Consider the following 20711-nt stretch of genomic DNA (forward strand, 5'->3'; position numbering starts at 1 on the left):
AGCTCCTTTATTTATATTTAATGTCATTCCAATTTATATCTAGTGTCGCCACTAGGTGGCAGTAACGTATCGTTGAGATATCGATTTTTATTACAGTGCAACGAAGAAGAAGTGGAGACAGCCGAAGAAGAAAAGTCAAAACTACACCGGCAAGCGTGTATTATTAGAATTGTTACGTTTTAATTCATACTTCTGTTTTATTTAACGTTTGGTTCTTAAACGCGACGATTTATTGACACGATAAGTGGTTTGCGTGGTAGTTGCGCATTCCGATGTGTCCATTATTTATGTCTCAAAATCTCGTTTTGTTTGAAAATGGTCAAGTCCACCCGGTAAAAAAGTTTGTTTAGTTTGTGCTTAAACGCCATCGACGAAAAATCATTTGGACTGCCAAAGAAGCAAGAAATATGCTACAGTTTCGCCAAATGAAAGAGGAAAACAACGTACTAAGCCACACATATGAGGTTTGTTCACTTTTACGAATATTGTTTTTAATTTGACGATGATAACGCTGCAATTATTTCAGAAAAATAATCGTTCATTCAATGGATTTGGATGTCAATCACCGTCAACGGATGCTTAGTAATCGATGGCTCAGCTAATCGATTGGTTTTCGATTTTTTCTCATGTCAGTTGTATTACACATTTTGCAAACCAGCTAATCAGAGAAAGTCATCTGCGGGACGACATTTTTGAAATGTTACTGTCAACAAAATAACATTAGCAATTTATGGGCTGTCACGACACATTGATAAAACCACTGTGAGATTATATATGTAATCTCGGAGAGGTTGAAATATGATTGGTCAGAAAAGCTTACATGTACTTTTTTCTCCAGAACAAGAAAAACAAGCTGAAGTACATCTGGTTCAAGGATGGTGGAGAGATTCTACAGCACCATGGGGAAAAAAAACATGGAACAAGACCTAATAGCAGGTTAGTCGTGGAAGAAAGTAACTGAAAATAGGGAACCATGATTAATTATACAAAAATATAGACTAAATAGATATATTAACATTAAGCACTCCCTTCAATTTTAAGTAGAACTTTATTTCAAATGTTTTTTTTTGTTCGACTTTGACATTTTGCAAGTTAAAAGTTTTGGCTCTGCAACTCTGGACTTAACTCACTCTGTCATAGTAAAGGAATGATTATTTATATTTACAGCGAAAGACACAGGTAGAAAGACTATCAAACGTGCACCAAAGGCCAGTAGCAAAAAAAAAAAAAAACAATAATATCATTAATACATATTAATATTTACATCTGTGGTTTGTCCTTACATAAGCATCACTTGGCGTTATTATTATAACAATAATAATAATAAAAAGAACACAGCTGGGCATTGTTGCTAAACTATCCAAACGTTGTATTCCTGTTTTATATTTATTTTACATTCTTTGGAGAAGCTGATGGTGACCAAAATAATGCTTAGAAGGTTTTAAAACGACAACCCGGGTGCAAAGTGCTGGGACAAAAAGTTAAAGTGCAACTAAAAGCAGTGAGCAGATCAGCCGGTAATCTTTCACCTGAGGTGCCTCGCTGCCAAAAGGTGCTCGCGTCCTCTAGTTAGCCAGCGTGCGTTAGCGAGCCGACAATTAGGCGGGATCATGAGTAGGCGCCGCTAAATCCCACGGGCCGCAGAGGGGACGGCGCCCATTAGCGCGCTGACAAGATGAGGCTAAGTTCACGCGGACCGCTGGCCTCACGTGCCGTTTACGCAACGGCTTCATCCAATAAGGATGCTCCTTTTGAAGGGTTGCTCCGTAAAGTCCATTTTAGTGGCACGGGTCGAAGGGGAACTCGGCCAGGCCGCCGTGGAGCTCCACGCCTCCCGACTCCCAGGACGCCACGTCGCCCGACGAGTGAGCCCCGCATGAGGCCTGCTCGTAGATCTCGGACGCGGTCAGGACTCGGGACCACACCTGCACGTCCGATAGTTCGCCCGTGAACGACTGCGTCACGTCGAAGCGGCCTCCCATTGTGTCCTGAGCGCACACCAAAATATATTTACCTTTTACGGTTATGTTTTTTTACATTTTTATTAGCGTCACTACAGAATTCTTGCACACTTTTTACAGTGTACTTAACCTCCCAACATGGTAATTAGCATCCTGTTAGCATATTCATTAGCCTGACTCACCTGCTCTTGCCCCAGAAGAAACATCCCTCCCGGTTGGATGGCGTGCCACGCCGCCAGGTTCTGACCCGATCCTTTCCGGGCGCCGTCCTGGTACACCTCCCACACGCCGTCACGCGTGCCCCACGTCACGCACAAGTGGTGCCACTTCCTGTCACTCAAGGTGACGGGCAGCGTCACCGCCTGCCAAAAAACACCAAAACATTGAGCTAACCTTTGAGCATTGTTTACATTGATGGTGAATGCATTTGGACGTCGATTGGCGTCATTGGTGGGCGATACGACCTAAATACTTTGTTGTTAATGGATTTAGCTAGTTATCTAGGCCGCTGTGTGCGCAATATCCCCCTGGGGAAGTGTCGCCGACTATTGAGTGTTGTCGCTAGTCAAGCGTGAGACAAACATGATGCTCCCGATAAACAATTAGGCCAATCAATTAGATTTAAGAGGATTAGTCGATGGCTCTTGTATGTTGGCCAGAGGGGGGCGGCAATCTGACAACATCCGTTTGGATGGAAGGCCGAGCTTTCTCTCAGAATTACAGATTAGCAAATTCGGTCAAATGCGGAGCAAAAGAATAGCTAAGCAATTCATTCTAGCGTTATTATTTTGACCGACCGACCTTGTCATTGACCAATAGCTCCATGGGGTTGGCGCCCCACTGGATGAGCACCAGCTCATTGGCCTGACCCGGTACGGCGTAGGAGAAGGGCGTCCCCACCCCCGGGCCGGCGCCAGTGCCGCTGCCCCCTTTCAGGCGCAGGCAGGCGGTCAAGGCGAAGAGCTCTGTCGTCAGCGAGCGCTTCATCCTGGCGTACATGTAGTTAGTCCTCGTGGGGAAGTCCAGCAGGAAGGCGTTGGGGCTCTTCAGCTTCTTGTGGCCTCCTACAAGGCACCAACACATAGATTAACCCTTTGTAAGGTGTCTGTAATCAGACTGTATTTCACTTTGACGAGCATTTTACAATTGTTCACTTGTTACACTTGAACTTTTTATCCCAACACTTTGCGCCCGGGTCGTTGTTTTAAAACCTTCTAAGCATTATTTTGGTCATCTTCAGCTTCTCCACAGAATATCAAGACTTTTATTTATGACAGCTAGCCTAGATTGTTGTGAAGAGTGTGGTGCTAAGATGCTAACCGTGCTCAGAGTGGCTAAGGTGCAGTTGGCTGAGGACCGTTTCCAGTTTTCCGTGGCCGCCGCCGTTGCGCGCACTCGTTTCTTTGCTGGTGAATGGAAGGCGACGGGGGTGGTCGTCGTGCTCGTTGTCGTGGTGGTCATCGTGGTCGTCGTGGTGGTCGGTGTGGTCGTCGTCGTGGTGGTCAGTGCGGTCGTCGTGGTGGTCGTTGTGGTGGTCGTCGTGGTGCTCGTCGTGGTGGTCATCGTGGTGGTCATCATGGTGGTCGTTGTGATGGTCATTGTGGTGATCATAGCGGTGACTGTCGTAGTGTTCGTCGCGGTGGTCGTCGCGATGGTTGCCGTAGTGGCCTGAATAGCGGCCCCTGCTGTGCCAGTCGCGGTGGCCGTAGGAAGGCCTGGGGTGGCGTGTGCGGGGGTTGTAGTGACGGCTCCCGTGGTAAGTGCCGTGATGGTCGTCGCGGTGGTTGTCGCGGTGGTTGTCGCGGTGGTGGTCGTCGTGGTGATCGTCGTGGTGATCGTCGTGGTGGTTGTCGTGGTGGTCGTCGTGGTGATCGTCGTGGTGGTCGTCGTGGTGGTCCCTGTAGTAGCTGTGCAGCTGCTCCTCCAGGGCGCTGATTTTGCGCTGGAGGAGTTCTCTCAAAGAGCTGGAGTAGGAGCTGCTAGAGTTCCTGGCCTGGACACAAACATTTGAAAAGTCAACGTGGAGAGACGGCAACAACCAGTCCTCACTTTTCCTTCATTCAAATTCTTTCCCGAGCTTGTTTGTGTAGCAATGGCCACATTGACTCAATGTCATGATACATGATACTCTAGAAATTGGGGACGGGGATCTTTTCTTCACTCCTCTCTCCCTCAGTCTCTCCCGGCTCGCTCATCATCGCAAATCCGGCTTTGTTTCCTGCCAGCGTGCGGCGCGATTAATAGCCTCTTCGGACAGGATCAAGCTAATTGGAGGCGACGCCTGCTCTCACTCCTCTGGGAAGCTAGCCTGCTAGAGGAAGCTCCAAAACGGGGTGCCAATCCTGGCTTGGCTTCAAGTCGGCCTCGCCCTTTTATCTGGCTTTTGAGCATGTACTTAGCGGCGGCCCTTTGCCCCCGTCATGATCACAGACTTGTGTGTCTGAACGTTTCTTACCTGCAAGCTCTCAAGACGCTCTTTCAGGGTCTGCACGGTCTTCCTGGCCTGCTCTGGCGAGAAGGAGCCGTGTTTGCCGTGCGATTCCCGGTGATGGGGGTCCGACCTATGGCCGCCCTGGGAGAAGTGCTCGCTGCCGTGGTAGCCGTGGTGGGTGTCGTGGTAGTCGTCGTGATGGTCGTCGTGGTGGTCGTCGTGGTGGTCGTCGTGATGACCGTTGCCGTGGTGGTCGTCGTGGTGACCGTTGCCGTGGTGGTCGTCGTGGTGACCGTTGGCGCGGTGGCCGCCGAAGCCCTCGCACAAGGTCAGCTTGGCGGTCAGCTCCCTGATGGTCTCTCGCTGGTCCAGGATGGTCTCCTTTTGCCGGACCAAGCTCTCGCGGAGGTGCAGGATGGTGGCTTTGGCCTCGTCCGAGATCAGGATCTTGCGGTTGTTGCCGTTGTATCCGTGGCCGTTAGAGGCGGAGCCGTGAGTCGGGCCGGGCGGGGAGTAGCAGCTGGGATCCGCTTCGGGCGGGATGGGAACGCATACGAATTTGGGGCTGCTGCCGTAGTCGTGCTCCGTGCCCAGCAAGCTGCCCCAAGCCTCCGAGGAAAACAGTAAGACGTAGCAGATGAGTAGACAGCGTAAGGCCAAAGACTCCGGGGCCCGACCAGCCATCTTGGGTCATTTGCGCTGGATTACCAGTGGTGGGGGCAAAGTGTGTGGAGTAAAAAAAATAATAAATTGCTAAATTCAAGCCTGCGTCTCAGACACGGCCTTTGGTAAATCGCCTCCAGAGTTGCATGGCTGTTAACACTTATGATTTTGAGACTTCCTTCCGGTTTGAAGGGAACTAATTCCTGGACCTCTTCCAGCCGGGGGGATCGGACTCGCTGCAGAGGACGTCTTTTGTGGGGCGGCACAGATTAATCCATTTAACTTTGGCCTTCCACCATCAGATCCTAAGGCAAGACTCGGCAGGGGGGCCTGCATGTAGGACAAACACAGTGTTTTTAATGTATTTTGTTGAAGTTAATGTTAGCTTGGCGTACTAGTTGCTACAGTGGTAGGGAACAACGTGTAGAGCGTGTAGAGCATTGTACAGAGGCCTTTAACGAGGTGCTTGGTGCTCAGGTTGCTAAGCCTCAGTGTCTGATACTTCAAAACAACATTAGCTTAGATTTAGCTAACATGATACTGAGCTGAGGCACGGGGCCTGCCACATGACTCCCATATCGCTGGCCTTTAAAATCAAACATATTTAAGGTTGATCCATTGATAAATCTTATGCCACAATTGTCAGCTAAACTAATTCCACCTCCTTTTTGGATCTTGTCATACTTATCTATGTTGACCTTCCCCTTAAGTTAAGGTGTGCTGCCAGACGGTGGTGGGTGGGCTCTGAGGGGGTTGCGTGGGCTAACAGGAAAAGAGCGGGCTGGAAATATGCCCGCGTGTGGACCCCCCCCATTGACCCCCGCACCGAATCCGTTTAGGATAAGCGAGGAGGCAAATTAGTTGCGCGCTTTGTAATGACAAAAGAGGCTAAATAGGATCGCAGTGATGCGCAGTACTTTTTTTTTTTTTTAACTGGCAGCCAAGCTCAATCCAACTCAACCTTGACCACCAGCACTGTTATCCAACATTGAAATAGAGGTCTTTCCAACCTATTGACGTTGTTTAATCTGCCACAACGGTCAACCAGGTCATCATTTGTTGCGTTCCGTTAGCTATTCTCGCTCAGAATCCATCCTTACATTTGATAACACAAATAATTCCAGTCAATTTCAATTCAAAATGGATGAAACATCCAAGTGCCAGAAAGAATACCAATAGGCTAAATGCTAAAAGTAAAAAAAAAAATATTTTAAATCGGAAACTTTAAATAATCAAAATTACAGTAAATGAAATGTCATGTAGTTTGAATCTAAATATTGGCAGCTAGGCTGTCCACCAACGCAAAAAAAAGCACACAAACTTACGTGAAATTTGCCAACGGGTCACCAAAAGAAAATCAACTCCAATTGAAAAAAGCACGCTTGTACCTGCTAGCGGCGGCTCGCCAATCCCGCGCAACGCTGATCAGCTTGAGGAGGATTGCTGCTTTGAGTGGGATAAATTTATCTCTCCCTCTCTCATCCTCGCTCTCTTTTCTCTCTCTCTCTCTCTCTCTCCCCTCTCTCACCCACGAGCAGCCCCTCCCAGTCCAAACGTATCGGACGCCTCTGGCCGTCGATGGAATGTTTGATTTGTAAAGCACGTTTGAATGTTGCTTGGATCAGCTACTACACCAGGCGCTACACCAGGCGCTTTCACCCCCGCCGGGGTCAGCGCTGATGTCATAAACAGGTGGTCGGCAAAAATAGAGGCGCGGCAAAGGCAACGTTAGACGTCGGACACTTTTGTTACGCACGCCCGTCGCCGGGCGAGCTGCTCGTTAGCGCCCACAGCGTTTACGAGGGACATTATTTGCGTCCGGTCCACGCGCGGACACCGGTCACGTGACTCAGTTCTGTGAGGTTTGCGTCTTTTTCGGAAAATCGAAATCGGATAAAATAACGAGCTTTTTACATTTTTTGAATGATAGGTGTCCAATCCATTTTGACTTAGATTGCCATCAGTGATTATTTTAGATTGATTATATTTGTGTTATGAGATTGCGCAATATAGATTGACATTTATAGACATGCCATATTATTTATTTGAAATTAAGCAACAAAAAAAGTTAGTTAATTTGAGTAGAGAAGCCTGGGGTGGGGGGAGGTCGGGTCACGACTGGCGACCTTCCATCTATTCAGCTCGTGTCCCCGGTGGCCGCTTTACGACGGCGTCTATATTTGGAGGAGGCGCAGGCGATATTTTGGGGCGCCAACATGTCACAGGGCGTTGGAGTCGGCCGGCCACGTCCGCTCTAATCGCCGGCTTCCTCCCCGTCGGATGCCGACGAGCGTTCGCGTCAGGTTTGTCTTTGTGGATTGCAATGTGTGGACTTTGCACGCCGCCGCCTTGTTTTGACAGGTGGGCCCCATCCAAGTGGCCCATTCCACTTTGGCTGATTTTCTAATTGTTATTCGTCATGGACAAGTTTTCTCATTAGTCAACATGTTTTTGTCGTCATCCGCGAGTGAAAACGTTAACAGGGATTGCAATTTTCTTTTTCTGCAGCGTTTGCAAAAGTTTCAAGTGGAAGTGCGAAACGTGTGCCGTTGTATGTCAGGCGGCTTTTGATTTCAACGCGTCCAAACTTTCTGGCCACTGGCATAACTTCAACCTCAAATTAGCTCGGCAAAAGCCAGCGACCGCCATGGCTGGCTTCTGCTCTTTGCTGCCTCTGCACATTTCAACTATTCACATCCATTTTCTTGCATTAAGAAGCCTTCAACTAGAAATGAATCTGAATCGTGATCCATTTTCTTAGTTGATGGTTGTCTTATTTTATGTATCAAAAAATGTGCTACTCTAAATACCTTTTTGGATTTTTAAAGTTAAATATGCTTCATTTATATGTATTTATATTGAGACTTTTTCATCAATATCAATTGGTGAACATTTAGCTTTTTTTGCTCCATTTTTTTGCATTTGATAAAACTGTGAATTGGACACTTGGGCTATTAGCATCATCATTCATATGTATTTTTGTTTCTTTTTTCCAGGAAAGATCGTTGCTTCGAGGTCCTCCCCTGGAATTTTTGCCTTTTCACAATGACTCCGGTCAGATGGCGTCATTTTGCCGGGCGTCCATTTTGTGCTCTGCCACAGATATTTTTATAGATCCCTGCCGACATTTTTGACATTTTTCCCTGACCGTCTGTTATGATGTGGTCCACCTTCCTGGTGACGGACGAGGAGGGACGTGCGGTGGCCCCGGCCGCCGCCGCCACGGTGGGCGCCGGCGGAGCCGGGCCCCCGGCCATGGGGGGCCTGGCCGGCCTGATGAGCGGTCGCAAGACCTTTGGCGGCAACAAGCGCCGCAGGGCCGCCGCCGCCGCGCGTGTTATGACTGAAGCGCAGGAAGGAAAGGTAAGAAAAGACAATTATCTCCATGGCTGTTTTAAAAAATAATAATAATAATACTAATCTGACGTGGGTGCAGATCAAGCTGGCGTTCTTCGTGGCCATTGTGGGCGTCATCCTGACCGTGCTGGGCGTGGGCACCGAGTTCTGGGTGGAACTAGCGCCGCCTAAAAGTTTCTACGGCAACCAGACGTGCTTGGCCATGCACTACGGCCTATGGAAGGGCTGCACAAAGACGCTGTGGGTGGCCGACATCCAGCCCGACCGGGAGAGTTGCGGGCCCGCTGAACTGCCCGGAGGTTTGTTTGTGGTGGAATGGGTTAGGCTTAGCTTAGTTTAGCTTAGCTTAGCTTAGCTTAGCTTAGCTTAGCTTAGCTTAGCTTAGCTTAGCTTAGCTTAGCACACCGTGACGACAAATACTCAAATTGAGACATTTTGTGTTTCAGAGTCCAACTGTACCTTCTTCAAGTACTTCACGACGGGCGAGAGCGCCGTCATCTTCCAAAAGACCACGCACAAAAGTCAGGTTTAAAACAGATTATAGTTGCATTTTTGTAGTTTAAAAAATTGGACTCTCTGCATTGATTTCATTTATCTTCTTTTCTTTTTTAAATGGAACTCCTTTGTTTTCCTGCCAGACCTGAGCATGGCGTCTGCCCTGTTGTCACTTTTGAGCCTGGCGCTGATGGTGATGGGCGCCATCTGCATCAGCATGGCACTCAGCAAGGATATGCTCTTCTTCCTCAAGCCCGCCTCCGTCTGCTTCATCCTCTCAGGTGAGGAACTCGTTTACGTTGACCTCACTTTAGCCTCACCTTAGCCTCTCACACTGGCCTCCCCCTTCACCTCCCCTTCTCCTCCCCCAGGGCTTCTGGTCCTTTTGTGCCTTGTGCTCTTCCAGCAGTCGGTAGGGCGACTGCTGGCCAGCGACCGCTCCGTGCCGCTGCACCACAATTTCTCTTGGTCTCTGTCTTGCGTGGGCAGCGCCGGTGCCATCTTGATCGCCGGCGGCATCCTCTTCCTGCTCCTGGCGCTGCCCCGCAGCGCCTGGCAGAGGTGCCGGGGCGGCGCCAGCTAGTGGCCGGCCGTTAAGAAGCAACCGTATCCTTGTAGACTCTGGACATTTTGGCTCTGAGCCAATCAATTGTCATCAGTGCCTGTTTTCTTTTGATGGCCTGCTAATTTTGAGCTAATTCCTCTATCATGTATCTAACATACTTGACATTTTAGATGAGGTTTAGACCCGGTAGCCATTTTGTGCCGCAGCTTTTTGCTAAACATTTCATGATAGTCAAAGGCGCGTTTACTTTAAAGTAGGTATAAAATGCTCAATATTCAATTGGCTTGCTTTTTCATAATTATCACAGATGCCGTTAATTGACAGCTACAGTAATATAGTGTGGATATTCTCAAATAAGACTATTTTAGTTGATAAAATGATTCACCTTTTACTAACCGCTAAAGACGAGCACTGCCTTAAGATGGCTGCCCGTTAGAACATTGTCGCTTTTGCCATTTGTAATCTTTCACTCCTTAACTTCCAACAAGTAAGTCTTAAAGCACACACAAATCATTTTGTCGAGGTTCAGAATGTATTATTGACTTTATTTCTAAATACAAAGTAATGTTCTTTTTGTTGTAGCTGAGCTACCAAATGCTGCCCTCAGCAGGCTCAATATGTCAATTTTCATAAATAGCATTATTGAATATACTATACGTCTATGGATAGAGTTGGATGGCTTCCCTTTATAGTTTATTTCTTAAAATACATCAATTAAACACATTAAGAATATATATATTTATATAATTCTATGTTGTGTATTTATACACAAACCACTAGCAAATAAATAGAAACTATGGCTTACACTTGCACACTAGTCAGAACATTAAAAAGTAGTATTGTTTATGAAAAAAGCTGTCATTAAATGAAGTCATCCTGTAGATTGGACGGCTCTTCCCGTTTTAAAGAGATTAAGACAACTACTTAGTTTGCACTAAACCAAACAACAGTTTTTAAAAGAAAACAACCTACACTAACACACAAAAAAACAATACAGTGGTTCTTGAGATTCAAGTGCTTTGTTTTTTTGTGTGTGAAATAACTTGGGTAAGTAATTTAATACAGGTGCAATTTAAACCCCTGCCACTAGTAGGCATTACCTGAATTGTATATTTACATTAATTTCAATGTGTAATGTTAAAAATAGGCATTTAATTTGTCCACATCCGTAACTCAAGGTGCCACTGTAAAACATGGAAGTCATTTGTATAAATGTACAACAGAGTGTTTGAAAAAAAAAAAAAAAAAAAAAACAATGTCATGATAAATGTGATGAGATGTGTCAACGTGGAAGATATTGAAGGCTCAATACATTTTATGATCATTTGTCATGTGCTTGAGATTTTTATCCTTTCCAATGTGCAGGAGAAAAAGGACAATTTGATCCAACCAAAAAAAAAAAAAGTTGATGTATGTTGGATTTGAACCGTTGAACTCTTGTGTGGCAGGCGGTCATTCTACTTGGTGAGCTAATAAACCATCCTCCATCTTCATCCAGTTTGTTTTGGACTCGCTAACATTCTTTCCATTGCACCTCCACTCCCCCCCCCCTCCCCCCACCTCCACTCCCCCCACCCCACCTCCACCCCCCATTCCTTCTCCCCCCCCACCCCACCTCCGCCCCCCATTCCTTCTCCCCCCACCCCACCTCCGCCCCCCATTCCTTCTCCCCCCACCCCTCCTCCACCCCCCATTCCTTCACCCCCCACCTCCACCCCCCCCCCATTCCTTCTTTCCCCCCACCCCACCTCCACCCCCCATTCCTTCTCCCCCCCACCCCACCTCCGCCCCCCATTCCTTCTCCCCCCACCCCACCTCCACCCCCCATTCCTTCTTTCCCCCCACCCCACCTCCACCCCCCATTCCTTCTCCCCCCCACCCCACCTCCACCCCCCCCATTCCTTCTTTCCCCCCACCCCACCTCCGCCCCCCATTCCTTCTCCCCCCACCCCACCTCCACCCCCCATTCCTTCACCCCCCACCCCTCCTCCACCCCCCATTCCTTCTCCCCCCCACCCCACCTCCACCCCCCATTCCTTCTCCCCCCCACCCCTCCTCCAGCCCCCATTCCTTCACCCCCCACCTCCACCCCCCCATTCCTTCTTTCCCCCCACCCCACCTCCACCCCCCATTCCTTCTCACCCCACCTCCACCCCCCCATTCCTTCTCCTCCCACCCCACCTCCACCCCCCCATTCCTTCTTTCCCCCCACCCCACCTCCACCCCCCATTCCTTCTCCCCCCCACCCCACCTAAACCCCCCATTCCTTCTCCCCCCACCCCACCTCCACCCCCCATTCCTTCTCCACCCCACCTCCACCCCCCATTCCTTCTCCCCCCACCCCACCTCCACCCCCCATTCCTTCACCCCCCACCTCCACCCCACCCCCCCATTCCTTCTCCCCCACCTCCACCCCCCCCATTCCTTCTCCCCCACCTCCACCCCCCCCCATTCCTTCTCCCCCCACCTCCACCCCCCATTCCTTCTCCCACCCCACCTCTACCCCCCCCCCATTCCTTCTTTCCCCCCACCCCACCTCCACCCCCCCATTCCTTCTCCCCCCCCCACCCCACCTCCACCCCCCATTCCTTCTCCCCCACCCCACCTCCACCCCCCATTCCTTCTCCCCCACCCCACCTCCACCCCCCATTCCTTCTCCCACCCCACCTCTACCCCCCCCCCCATTCCTTCTTTCCCCCCACCCCACCTCCACCCCCCCATTCCTTCTCCCACCCCACCTCCACCCCCCATTCCTTCTCCCCCACCCCACCTCCACCCCCCATTCCTTCTCCCCCACCCCACCTCCACCCCCCATTCCTTCTCCCCCACCCCACCTCCACCCCACCATTCCTTCTCCCCCCCACCTCCACCCCCCACCTCACCCCCCCCCATTCCTTCTCCCCCCCCCCACCTCCACCCCCCATTCCTTCTCCCCCCACCCCACCTCCACCCCCCCCCCATCGTAACACTAATCACTACACTTGTTTTTTTTCACCTTTTATTGGCAGTCAATGTTTTGTTCCGGCGAGCCGCTTTCAGACGGGCGTGGTCTTCCTGTTGAGTGTATCCGAGTTGCTGTCACGGTCCCGCTTGGTGGTCAGTCGATCCAGCGTGCCGGCGTTGGGCCGCTCGCCGGCGGCGGTGGTGGCGGCGGCGGCGGTGGTGCCGGAACTATTGAGCGGGGCGGCGTTCTGGGTGGCAGCCGCCAGGTTGGACTTGGAATGCAATGGCAGCGTGCCACTTCCCACACTGCCCCCGTCCTTGGGAAAGTAGTTGTGCAGCTGGTAGAGGGCGGCACGGTCCATGGTGCCGTAGAGGGGCGGCGCACCTCCGCCCGCCTTGGCGTCCCTGGACAAGGTGTACACAGAGATGTCGCCACCGGTGCCGGTGTGGTGAGTGTTGGGCAGAGTGGCCACGGAGAAGGGCGGGGCAGAAGGCGGCGGCGGGCCGAAGGCCTTGGCGGCGGAGGCGGCAGGCGGACTCTGCGGTGGCGAAGACGCCTCGGGCGGCTCGGTGGACCGTGAGCTGGAGCGTGAACGGTGGCGGCGGAAGCGGTAGCTGGGGAGGCGCAGCACGGCGTGCGCGCCACTCTTGAAGATGTCGGCGCGCGAGCGGCAACGCAGCTCTTTGTTCTTCTCGATGTAGATGTTGACGGCCAGGACACCCACCATCTCGGCCAGGATGAAGGAGAGGCCCCCAAAGTAGAAGGACCAGCCGTAGGAGTAGTGCCACTTCTTGTCTTCGTCCTTCCGCGGCGAGATGTCGCTCAACGCCGCCGAGATGTAAACGATCACGCCGATGATGTTGCTCAGCCCTGAAACAGACAAAAGCCCACGTCAACATACCTTTGTGCCGCATCCACACCAACGGATGCAATGTACTTGGCATCGGTGCATAGCTGTGTGTACAATATTCAATCCTTATCAGTTCAAATTATGGCTTCAAATCCTCGGTCTGCTTACCTAACTTTTCTCATTTGAAGGTAAGTATAAAGTACTAAGTATGATCTGGGAGTGAAAAGGGACAAAATGACAAGTACTACTGCTTTCTCTTACAGGTTGGTGGCCCAGTGGTTAGGTCATCAGTTTGTCAACTCTTTGGTTGCCGGTTCAATTCCCAGGGCTGGCAAAGATTTTCCCACAAAGTCATCAGGTAAAAAAGTATAAGTATTCACTGGTGAATGAAGCATTTTGTCAAAAAATGACTAAGTGTTTCACCCCAATTCCTGGGATAAAACGTTTCAACACCCTTGTATAAGTGGGGCACGAGTTGGTGTTGTGGGTTGCACACTCGCCTTTGCACCGAGAGAACGTGAGTTCGCTTCCCGGTGTCGGCGGTTCACTGACCAAGCAAGCGGTCGAGGGTCGGCCGAAGGCCGACCCGAGAACGCCTTTCGCACAGACAGGTCCATCAAGTGTCTTCCGAACTGCCGAAGGCAGTTCGGAATATAACCTTTTGCTGAAAAGTATGACTAAGTGTTTAATATAAATTAAAAAGTTTTTTCTTTTTTTTTTCCCTCCTTCTTATTCCATTGACCAATTCTTCTTGCCAACTATTTTCAGCCAAACGACGGCAGCGGGAATCGAACCCAGGTCTCCCAGACGGGAGTCCAGTGATCTAACCTCTGCGCCAACCAAGTGACTACACTTTTCTTTGTAATCATTTGAGTTTTGTTGAGTACAAGTCCACAGAAACAACTAAGTGAAAAAGTGTCTCAACCGGGATTCGAACCCAGATCTCCCAGACAGGAGTCCAGTGATCTAACCTCTGCGCCAACCAAGTGACTACACTTTTCCTTGTAATCATTTGAGTATCTTTAGAAGAAGTCCACAGAAACAACTAAGGGAAAATGTTTCCTGACCGGGATTCGAACCCAGGCTGCCCACACGGAAGACGGGTGGACTTAACCTCTGCACCAGTTTCCCCACATTACCCTAAAGCAAGGATGCACAACATAGAAAATGAATGAACAATTTAAAAAGAAAAAAGCCTTACTATACTATGTTGTTTTTTAAGAAAAAAAGCCTTACTATACTATGTCGTTTTTTGAAGTAAAAAGCCTTACTATACTATGTTGTTTTTTGAAGTAAAAAGCTTTACTATACGATGTCATTTTTTTGAAGAAAAAAACCCTTACTATACTATGTCGTTTTTAAAGTAAAAAGCCTTTTTATACTATGTTTTTGAAGCCTTACTATGTCGTTTTTTTTGAAGTAAAAAGCCTTACTATACTATGTCGTTTTTTTTGAAGAAAAAGCCTTACTATACTATGTTGTTTACAAAATAAGCCTTACTATACTATGTCGTTTTAAGAAGAAAAGCCTTACTATACTATGTTGTTTTTTTTGAAGAAAAAGGCTTACTATACTATGTCATTTTTTTGAAGAAAAAAAGCCTTACTATACTATGTCGTTTTTTAAGAAAAAAAGCCTTACTATACTATGTCGTTTTTAAAGTAAAAAGCCTTACTATACTATGTGGTTTTTTTTTTTTAAGAAAAAGCCTTACTATACTATGTCGTTTTTTGAATTAAAAAAGCCTTACTATACTATGTCGTTTTTGGAAGTAAAAAGCCTTACTATACTATGTCGTTTTTTTTTTTTTAAGAAAAAGCCTTACTAAACTATGTCATTTTTTGAATCAAAAAGCCTTACTATTCTAAGTCGTTTTTTAAGAAAAAAAGCCGTACTATACTATGTCATTTTTAAAGTAAAAAGCCTTACTTTACTATGTCGTTTTTTGCGATAAAAAGCCTTACTATACTATGTCGTTTTTTTGCGAAAAAAAGCCTTACTATACTATGTCGTTTTTTTGCGAAAAAAAAGCCTTACTATACTATGTCGTTTTTTAAGAAAAAAAGCCTTACTATACTATGTCGTTTTTTTGCAAAAAAAAAGCCTTACTATACTATGTCGTTTTTTAAGAAAAAAAGCCTTACTATACTATGTCGTTTTTTTGCGAAAAAAAGCCTTTCTATACTATGTCGTTTTTGGCGATAAAAAGCCTTACTATACTATGTCGTTTTTGGGCGAAAAAAAAGCCTTACTATACTATGTCGTTTTTTGGCGATAAAAAGCCTTACTATACTATGTCGTTTTTTGGCGAAAAAAAGCCTTACTATACTATGTCGTTTTTTTGCGAAAAAAAGCCTTACTATACTATGTCGTTTTTGGCGATAAAAAGCCTTACTATACTATGTCGTTTTTTTGCGAAAAAAAGCCTTACTATACTATGTCGTTTTTTTGCGAAAAAATGCCTTACTATACTATGTCGTTTTTTTGCGAAAAAAAGCCTTTCTATACTATGTCGTTTTTTAAGAAAAAAAGCCTTACTATACCATGTCGTTTTTTTGCGAAAAAAAGCCTTACTATACTATGTCGTTTTTGGCGATAAAAAGCCTTACTATACTATGTCGTTTTTTGGCGAAAAAAAGCCTTACTATGTCGTTTTTTGGCGAAAAAAAGCCTTACTATGTCGTTTTTGGCGATAAAAAGCCTTACTATACTATGTCGTTTTTTTGCGAAAAAAAGCCTTACTATACTATGTCGTTTTTTTGCGAAAAAAAGCCTTACTATACTATGTCGTTTTTTGGCGATAAAAAGCCTTACTATACTATGTCGTTTTTTTGCGAAAAAAAGCCTTACTATACTATGTCGTTTTTTTGCGAAAAAATGCCTTACTATACTATGTCGTTTTTTTGCGAAAAAAAGCCTTTCTATACTATGTCGTTTTTTGGCGAAAAAATGCCTTACTATACTATGTCGTTTTTTTGCGAAAAAAAGCCTTTCTATACTATGTCGTTTTTTAAGAAAAAAAGCCTTACTATACCATGTCGTTTTTTTGCGAAAAAAAGCCTTACTATACTATGTCGTTTTTGGCGATAAAAAGCCTTACTATACTATGTCGTTTTTTGGCGAAAAAAAGCCTTACTATGTCGTTTTTTGGCGAAAAAAAGCCTTACTATGTCGTTTTTGGCGATAAAAAGCCTTACTATACTATGTCGTTTTTTTGCGAAAAAAAGCCTTACTATACTATGTCGTTTTTTTGCGAAAAAAAGCCTTACTATACTATGTCGTTTTTTGGCGATAAAAAGCCTTACTATACTATGTCGTTTTTTTGCGAAAAAAAGCCTTACTATACTATGTCGTTTTTTTGCGAAAAAATGCCTTACTATACTATGTCGTTTTTTTGCGAAAAAAAGCCTTTCTATACTATGTCGTTTTTTGGCGAAAAAATGCCTTACTATACTATGTCGTTTTTTTGCGAAAAAAAGCCTTTCTATACTATGTCGTTTTTTAAGAAAAAAAGCCTTACTATACCATGTCGTTTTTTTGCGAAAAAAAGCCTTACTATACTATGTCGTTTTTGGCGATAAAAAGCCTTACTATACTATGTCGTTTTTTGGCGAAAAAAAGCCTTACTATGTCGTTTTTTGGCGAAAAAAAGCCTTACTATGTCGTTTTTGGCGATAAAAAGCCTTACTATACTATGTCGTTTTTTTGCGAAAAAAAGCCTTACTATACTATGTCGTTTTTTTGCGAAAAAAAGCCTTACTATACTATGTCGTTTTTTGGCGATAAAAAGCCTTACTATACTATGTCGTTTTTTGCGATAAAAGGCCTTACTATACTATGTCGTTTTTTTGCGAAAAAAAAGCCTTACTATACTATGTGGTTTTTTGCCGATAAAAAGCCTTACTATACTATGTCGTTTTTTGGCGAAAAAATGCCTTACTATACTATGTCGTTTTTTTGCGAAAAAAAGCCTTACTATACTATGTCGTTTTTTGCCGATAAAAAGCCTTACTATACTATGTCGTTTTTTGGCGAAAAAATGCCTTACTATACTATGTCGTTTTTTTGCGAAAAAAAGCCTTACTATACTATGTCGTTTTTGGCGAAAAAAAAGCCTTACTATACTATATCGTTTTTAAAGTAAAAAGCCTTACTATACTATGTCGTTTTTTTGCGAAAAAAAGCCTTACTATACTATGTCGTTTTTTTGCGAAAAAAAAGCCTTACTATACTATGTCGTTTTTTAAGAAAAAAAGCCTTACTATACTATGTCGTTTTTTTGCGAAAAAAAGCCTTACTATACTATGTCGTTTTTTTGCGAAAAAAAGCCTTACTATACTATGTCGTTTTTGGCGATAAAAAGCCTTACTATACTATGTCGTTTTTTGCGATAAAAAGCCTTACTATACTATGTCGTTTTTTTGCGAAAAAAAGCCTTACTATACTATGTCGTTTTTTTGCGAAAAAAAAGCCTTACTATACTATGTCGTTTTTTAAGAAAAAAAGCCTTACTATACTATGTCGTTTTTTAAGAAAAAAAGCCTTACTATACTATGTCGTTTGTTGGCGAAAAAATGCCTTACTATACTATGTCGTTTTTGGGCGAAAAAAAAGCCTTACTATACTATGTCGTTTTTTTGCGAAAAAAAGCCTTACTATACTATGTCGTTTTTGGCGATAAAAAGCCTTACTATACTATGTCGTTTTTTTGCGAAAAAAAGCCTTACTATACTATGTCGTTTTTTTGCGAAAAAAAGCCTTACTATACTATGTCGTTTTTTTGCGAAAAAAAGCCTTACTATACTATGTCGTTTTTTGGCGATAAAAAGCCTTACTATACTATGTCGTTTTTTGCGATAAAAGGCCTTACTATACTATGTCGTTTTTTGGCGATAAAAAGCCTTACTATACTTTGTCGTTTTTTGGCGAAAAAATGCCTTACTATACTATGTCGTTTTTTTGCGAAAAAAAGCCTTACTATACTATATCGTTTTTAAAGTAAAAAGCCTTACTATACTATGTCGTTCTTTACGAATTAAGCCTTACTATACTATGTTGTTACATTACTTAACATGGCCTTTTTTTTAAAAAAACGCCTTAATGCTTTTTTTCCTTCCTGAATGCCTTACTATACATGTTATTATTCTACTTTTACTCTTGATTGACTTGACATGGTCATTTTATTAGTTATGGGTGTGTTGTCAAGACGCGCGCGTGCGTGCGTGCGGTGGGCGAAATCTGACCTGCGGCCACAAAGAGAATTCCTCCTCCCAGGATGACGTTCCTCTTGCTTTTGTAAAAGCCGCTGGAGGCCACGCAGACGGCGCCTAGCAGTAGAAGCACGGCGCTCAGAATGGGGAACACGCTGGAGGCTCGCACCACACCTGCCCACGGACAAAAGGGGGGGTTTTAGCCTTATTTCCAGAGACTATTTCCATTGGTAGTAAACTGGTGTGTGAGATGAGATGTCTTCTGTGTCTTGGCGAATTCAAAGCCAGCCACCCTAACCCTAACATGCAGAACGTACAGTCAAACCAAGATTTTCCCTTCACACAATGTTTTTTTTTTCTTCTTCCTTCCAACGCCAGCAGGAATAAGAAGACGGCCTGTTCTGTACGGCGTGTCCAAGCAGAGCGAATCCATTAGATGCTTTTTTTTTATCAGAGCCAAAGCCGCTTCTTTTTGTGTGTTTGCACACCCCCAGACTGTACCTGACACGCAAGCACTTTTGTGCATTGATGTCCGCCCACCACCCCTCATTCCGTCCTTCCTTCCTTTTTTTTCTTTCCCTGCTTTTGTGCGGACGGTGTGGATGTGTCACTCACGCAGCAGGTACTCGGCGGCGTCTTGGTCGTAGTCGGCGTCGTCTGGGAAATGATTGATCTGGGAGCAGACGCCGCGCTTCAGACCTGAGCCACAAGAATCCAAATGTTAAATCAAGGCTCTCCAAAGTGCTTTTTCTCCCAAGGACGCCATTTCAAAACCTTCCCACTCTCATTTCTTAAGCATGTTTCTTTTGTTTTGACTATTTCTTTTTAATTATTACCTCATTGCCTATTAACTATGAGCAAAATTCATGTGGGCATTCATTTCTACATTATATGGGGTTGACTGGTACCTTCCAGGCAGCAGATCCTCCAGAGTCCCGAGTGCGTGAGGGCTCCGGGATCCTTCTTGTCTTTGGCCACGGCCGCCGCGTCCTCCTGCGCCGCCGCCGACGAGTTGGCCGTGCTGTTGCAGATGAAGGCGCGCGCGTAGAGCCAGTAGTCGGTGCCGATGGCCACCGTCATCAGGGCGAAGGCGGCGAAGGCCCCCACCGTGGTCAGCAGCACTTGAATGCCCCGCTCGCACCACACCAGCGCCGGACGCGGCAGGAAGCTCAACTCTGCCGTCACAAAAAAAAAATGAAAAAAACATGTCATGCGGCCGTGCCAAAAACAAACTTTGTTAAGATACGCTACATAGTCTGAAAATGACTGGAGTTGATTAAAGTTGATTCTTCCTCTGGCCAACACGCACCCTCCCTTTTACCAATCTTAGACATGCAATCCATTACAAGTGGGAGGAGAGAAAAAAAAATGAATTTTACTCCCACCACTGCTACAAAATACTGCCTCCTTCCCCCCAAAAAATAAAAATAAGCTTCATGAATTGATGAATTATGCTATTAGACTAACAATATACACGCAAACATAAAAGTACTGAAACTAATGCCTATTAAAAAGAGGATTTAAGTCCACATTTTTGAGGTTTCAAAATTCATCATCCGTCAGTATTTGACCAATAATGGCGGCAGTGTGTGTGTGTGTGTCAATATACTGTACTTGCGTACATCTACGTGAGTGTGTGTGCGTGTTTGTGGTTGCGCGTGGGCGCGGGATAGATACCTGACGGCGCCGCGTTCCTTCCTTTGGCCTCCATCCTGGATTCCAAAAGGTGGTTGGACTCCTGACCGGCGCTTCCTTCGCCGCCTATGGCCGTCTTCGGCTCGGTCGGCCGGACGAGGGACCCGAGAAAAAGGAAAAGTGGAAAAGGAAAAGGTGAAGAGGCCAAGACGGACGGATGGACGGACGGACGGACGGACGGACGGATGGAGAGGAGCCTCCTTTCCTTCCTTCCCCGTCGGCGAGGCGACGGCGCTTTGAGGCAGCCAGCCCAAGAGAGAGGGAGAGATACACTCACTCACTCGTTCACTTGCTCACTCGCTCCACCATCGTCATGGCAACTGTGGATTCCAGAGTCTACCGTGGGAAGGCTGAGCGCCTTGGTGTACATTCGAAGACGGACTAAACAGCTGTTAGGATTATTTTGAACATCGATGTGCAAATATGGACAAGTCAACATTTGGATAGATTTTAGGGAGGTGATCTCATCAAAAGCCTTATTTGGAAATAAAACATGTTTACTAAGGCACGGAATGAGATTTGAGGGGGGAAAATGGATAT

The 20711-nt window shown here is 46.2% G+C and overlaps 3 protein-coding genes and 1 long non-coding RNA gene across 5 annotated transcripts; 2 read left to right on the forward strand and 2 right to left on the reverse strand.

The window, feature by feature from the left end:
- Positions 1 to 120: 120 nt before the first annotated feature.
- On the forward strand, positions 121 to 12849 carry LOC144214810 (voltage-dependent calcium channel gamma-6 subunit-like). Of its 2 annotated transcripts, XR_013330286.1 has the most exons (8): positions 121 to 464; positions 839 to 936; positions 8052 to 8418; positions 8492 to 8711; positions 8859 to 8933; positions 9051 to 9188; positions 9279 to 10936; positions 12481 to 12849. XR_013330286.1 is itself a non-coding variant. In XM_077743498.1 (7 exons), the coding sequence occupies exons 3-7, from the start codon at positions 8212 to 8214 to the stop codon at positions 9488 to 9490; spliced, it is 852 nt and encodes a 283-aa protein (XP_077599624.1). In that variant the 5' UTR covers positions 121 to 464; positions 839 to 936; positions 8052 to 8211; the 3' UTR covers positions 9491 to 10945. The 2 variants fall into 2 exon arrangements, 1 of the variants encoding a protein (XP_077599624.1); XM_077743498.1 differs by lacking the exon at positions 12481 to 12849 and having other exon boundaries at positions 9279 to 10945.
- LOC144214801 (uncharacterized) lies at positions 1030 to 6543 on the reverse strand. The gene is made up of 6 exons (XM_077743481.1): positions 6444 to 6543; positions 4417 to 5385; positions 3282 to 3954; positions 2763 to 3025; positions 2144 to 2323; positions 1030 to 1988 (listed from the first exon to the last, which is right to left on the reverse strand). Exons 2-6 carry the CDS (start codon positions 5074 to 5076, stop codon positions 1779 to 1781), a joined length of 1986 nt encoding a protein of 661 aa, XP_077599607.1. The 5' UTR covers positions 5077 to 5385; positions 6444 to 6543; the 3' UTR covers positions 1030 to 1778.
- Positions 12449 to 20644, reverse strand: LOC144214804 (voltage-dependent calcium channel gamma-4 subunit-like). The gene is made up of 5 exons (XM_077743484.1): positions 20154 to 20644; positions 19385 to 19651; positions 19092 to 19175; positions 18510 to 18650; positions 12449 to 13286 (listed from the first exon to the last, which is right to left on the reverse strand). Exons 1-5 carry the CDS (start codon positions 20185 to 20187, stop codon positions 12508 to 12510), a joined length of 1305 nt encoding a protein of 434 aa, XP_077599610.1. The 5' UTR covers positions 20188 to 20644; the 3' UTR covers positions 12449 to 12507.
- On the forward strand, positions 12920 to 14652 carry LOC144214814 (uncharacterized). The gene is made up of 3 exons (XR_013330289.1): positions 12920 to 13454; positions 13530 to 13624; positions 14035 to 14652. It is a non-coding gene; the product is annotated as an uncharacterized LOC144214814 (long non-coding RNA).
- Positions 20645 to 20711: the final 67 nt, after the last annotated feature.

Source organism: Stigmatopora nigra, chromosome 21 (assembly GCF_051989575.1).
Source record: "Stigmatopora nigra isolate UIUO_SnigA chromosome 21, RoL_Snig_1.1, whole genome shotgun sequence".
Lineage (NCBI taxonomy): Eukaryota > Metazoa > Chordata > Actinopteri > Syngnathiformes > Syngnathidae > Stigmatopora > Stigmatopora nigra.

What these genes read in the sequence shown, in the direction of transcription:
- LOC144214810 (XM_077743498.1), top strand. Translation starts at nt 8,212, where the DNA reads ATGATGTGGTCCACCTTCCTGGTGACGGACGAGGAGGGACGTGCGGTG. An exon ending in GCCCGCTGAACTGCCCGGAG is followed by an intron (nt 8,712 to 8,858) that starts GTTTGTTTGTGG and finishes TTTGTGTTTCAG; the next exon opens with AGTCCAACTGTACCTTCTTC. An exon ending in CGTCTGCTTCATCCTCTCAG is followed by an intron (nt 9,189 to 9,278) that starts GTGAGGAACTCG and finishes CTCCTCCCCCAG; the next exon opens with GGCTTCTGGTCCTTTTGTGC.
- LOC144214804 (XM_077743484.1), bottom strand. Translation starts at nt 20,187, where the DNA reads ATGGAGGCCAAAGGAAGGAACGCGGCGCCGTCAG. An exon ending in CGCCGCCGAGTACCTGCTGC is followed by an intron (nt 18,651 to 19,091) that starts GTGAGTGACACA and finishes GTCCGTGGGCAG; the next exon opens with GTGTGGTGCGAGCCTCCAGC. An exon ending in AATTCTCTTTGTGGCCGCAG is followed by an intron (nt 13,287 to 18,509) that starts GTCAGATTTCGC and finishes TGTCTGTTTCAG; the next exon opens with GGCTGAGCAACATCATCGGC.
- LOC144214801 (XM_077743481.1), bottom strand. Translation starts at nt 5,076, where the DNA reads ATGGCTGGTCGGGCCCCGGAGTCTTTGGCCTTACGCTGTCTACTCATC. An exon ending in AGCGTCTTGAGAGCTTGCAG is followed by an intron (nt 3,955 to 4,416) that starts GTAAGAAACGTT and finishes GTTTGTGTCCAG; the next exon opens with GCCAGGAACTCTAGCAGCTC. An exon ending in TTCTTCTGGGGCAAGAGCAG is followed by an intron (nt 1,989 to 2,143) that starts GTGAGTCAGGCT and finishes GTGTGCGCTCAG; the next exon opens with GACACAATGGGAGGCCGCTT.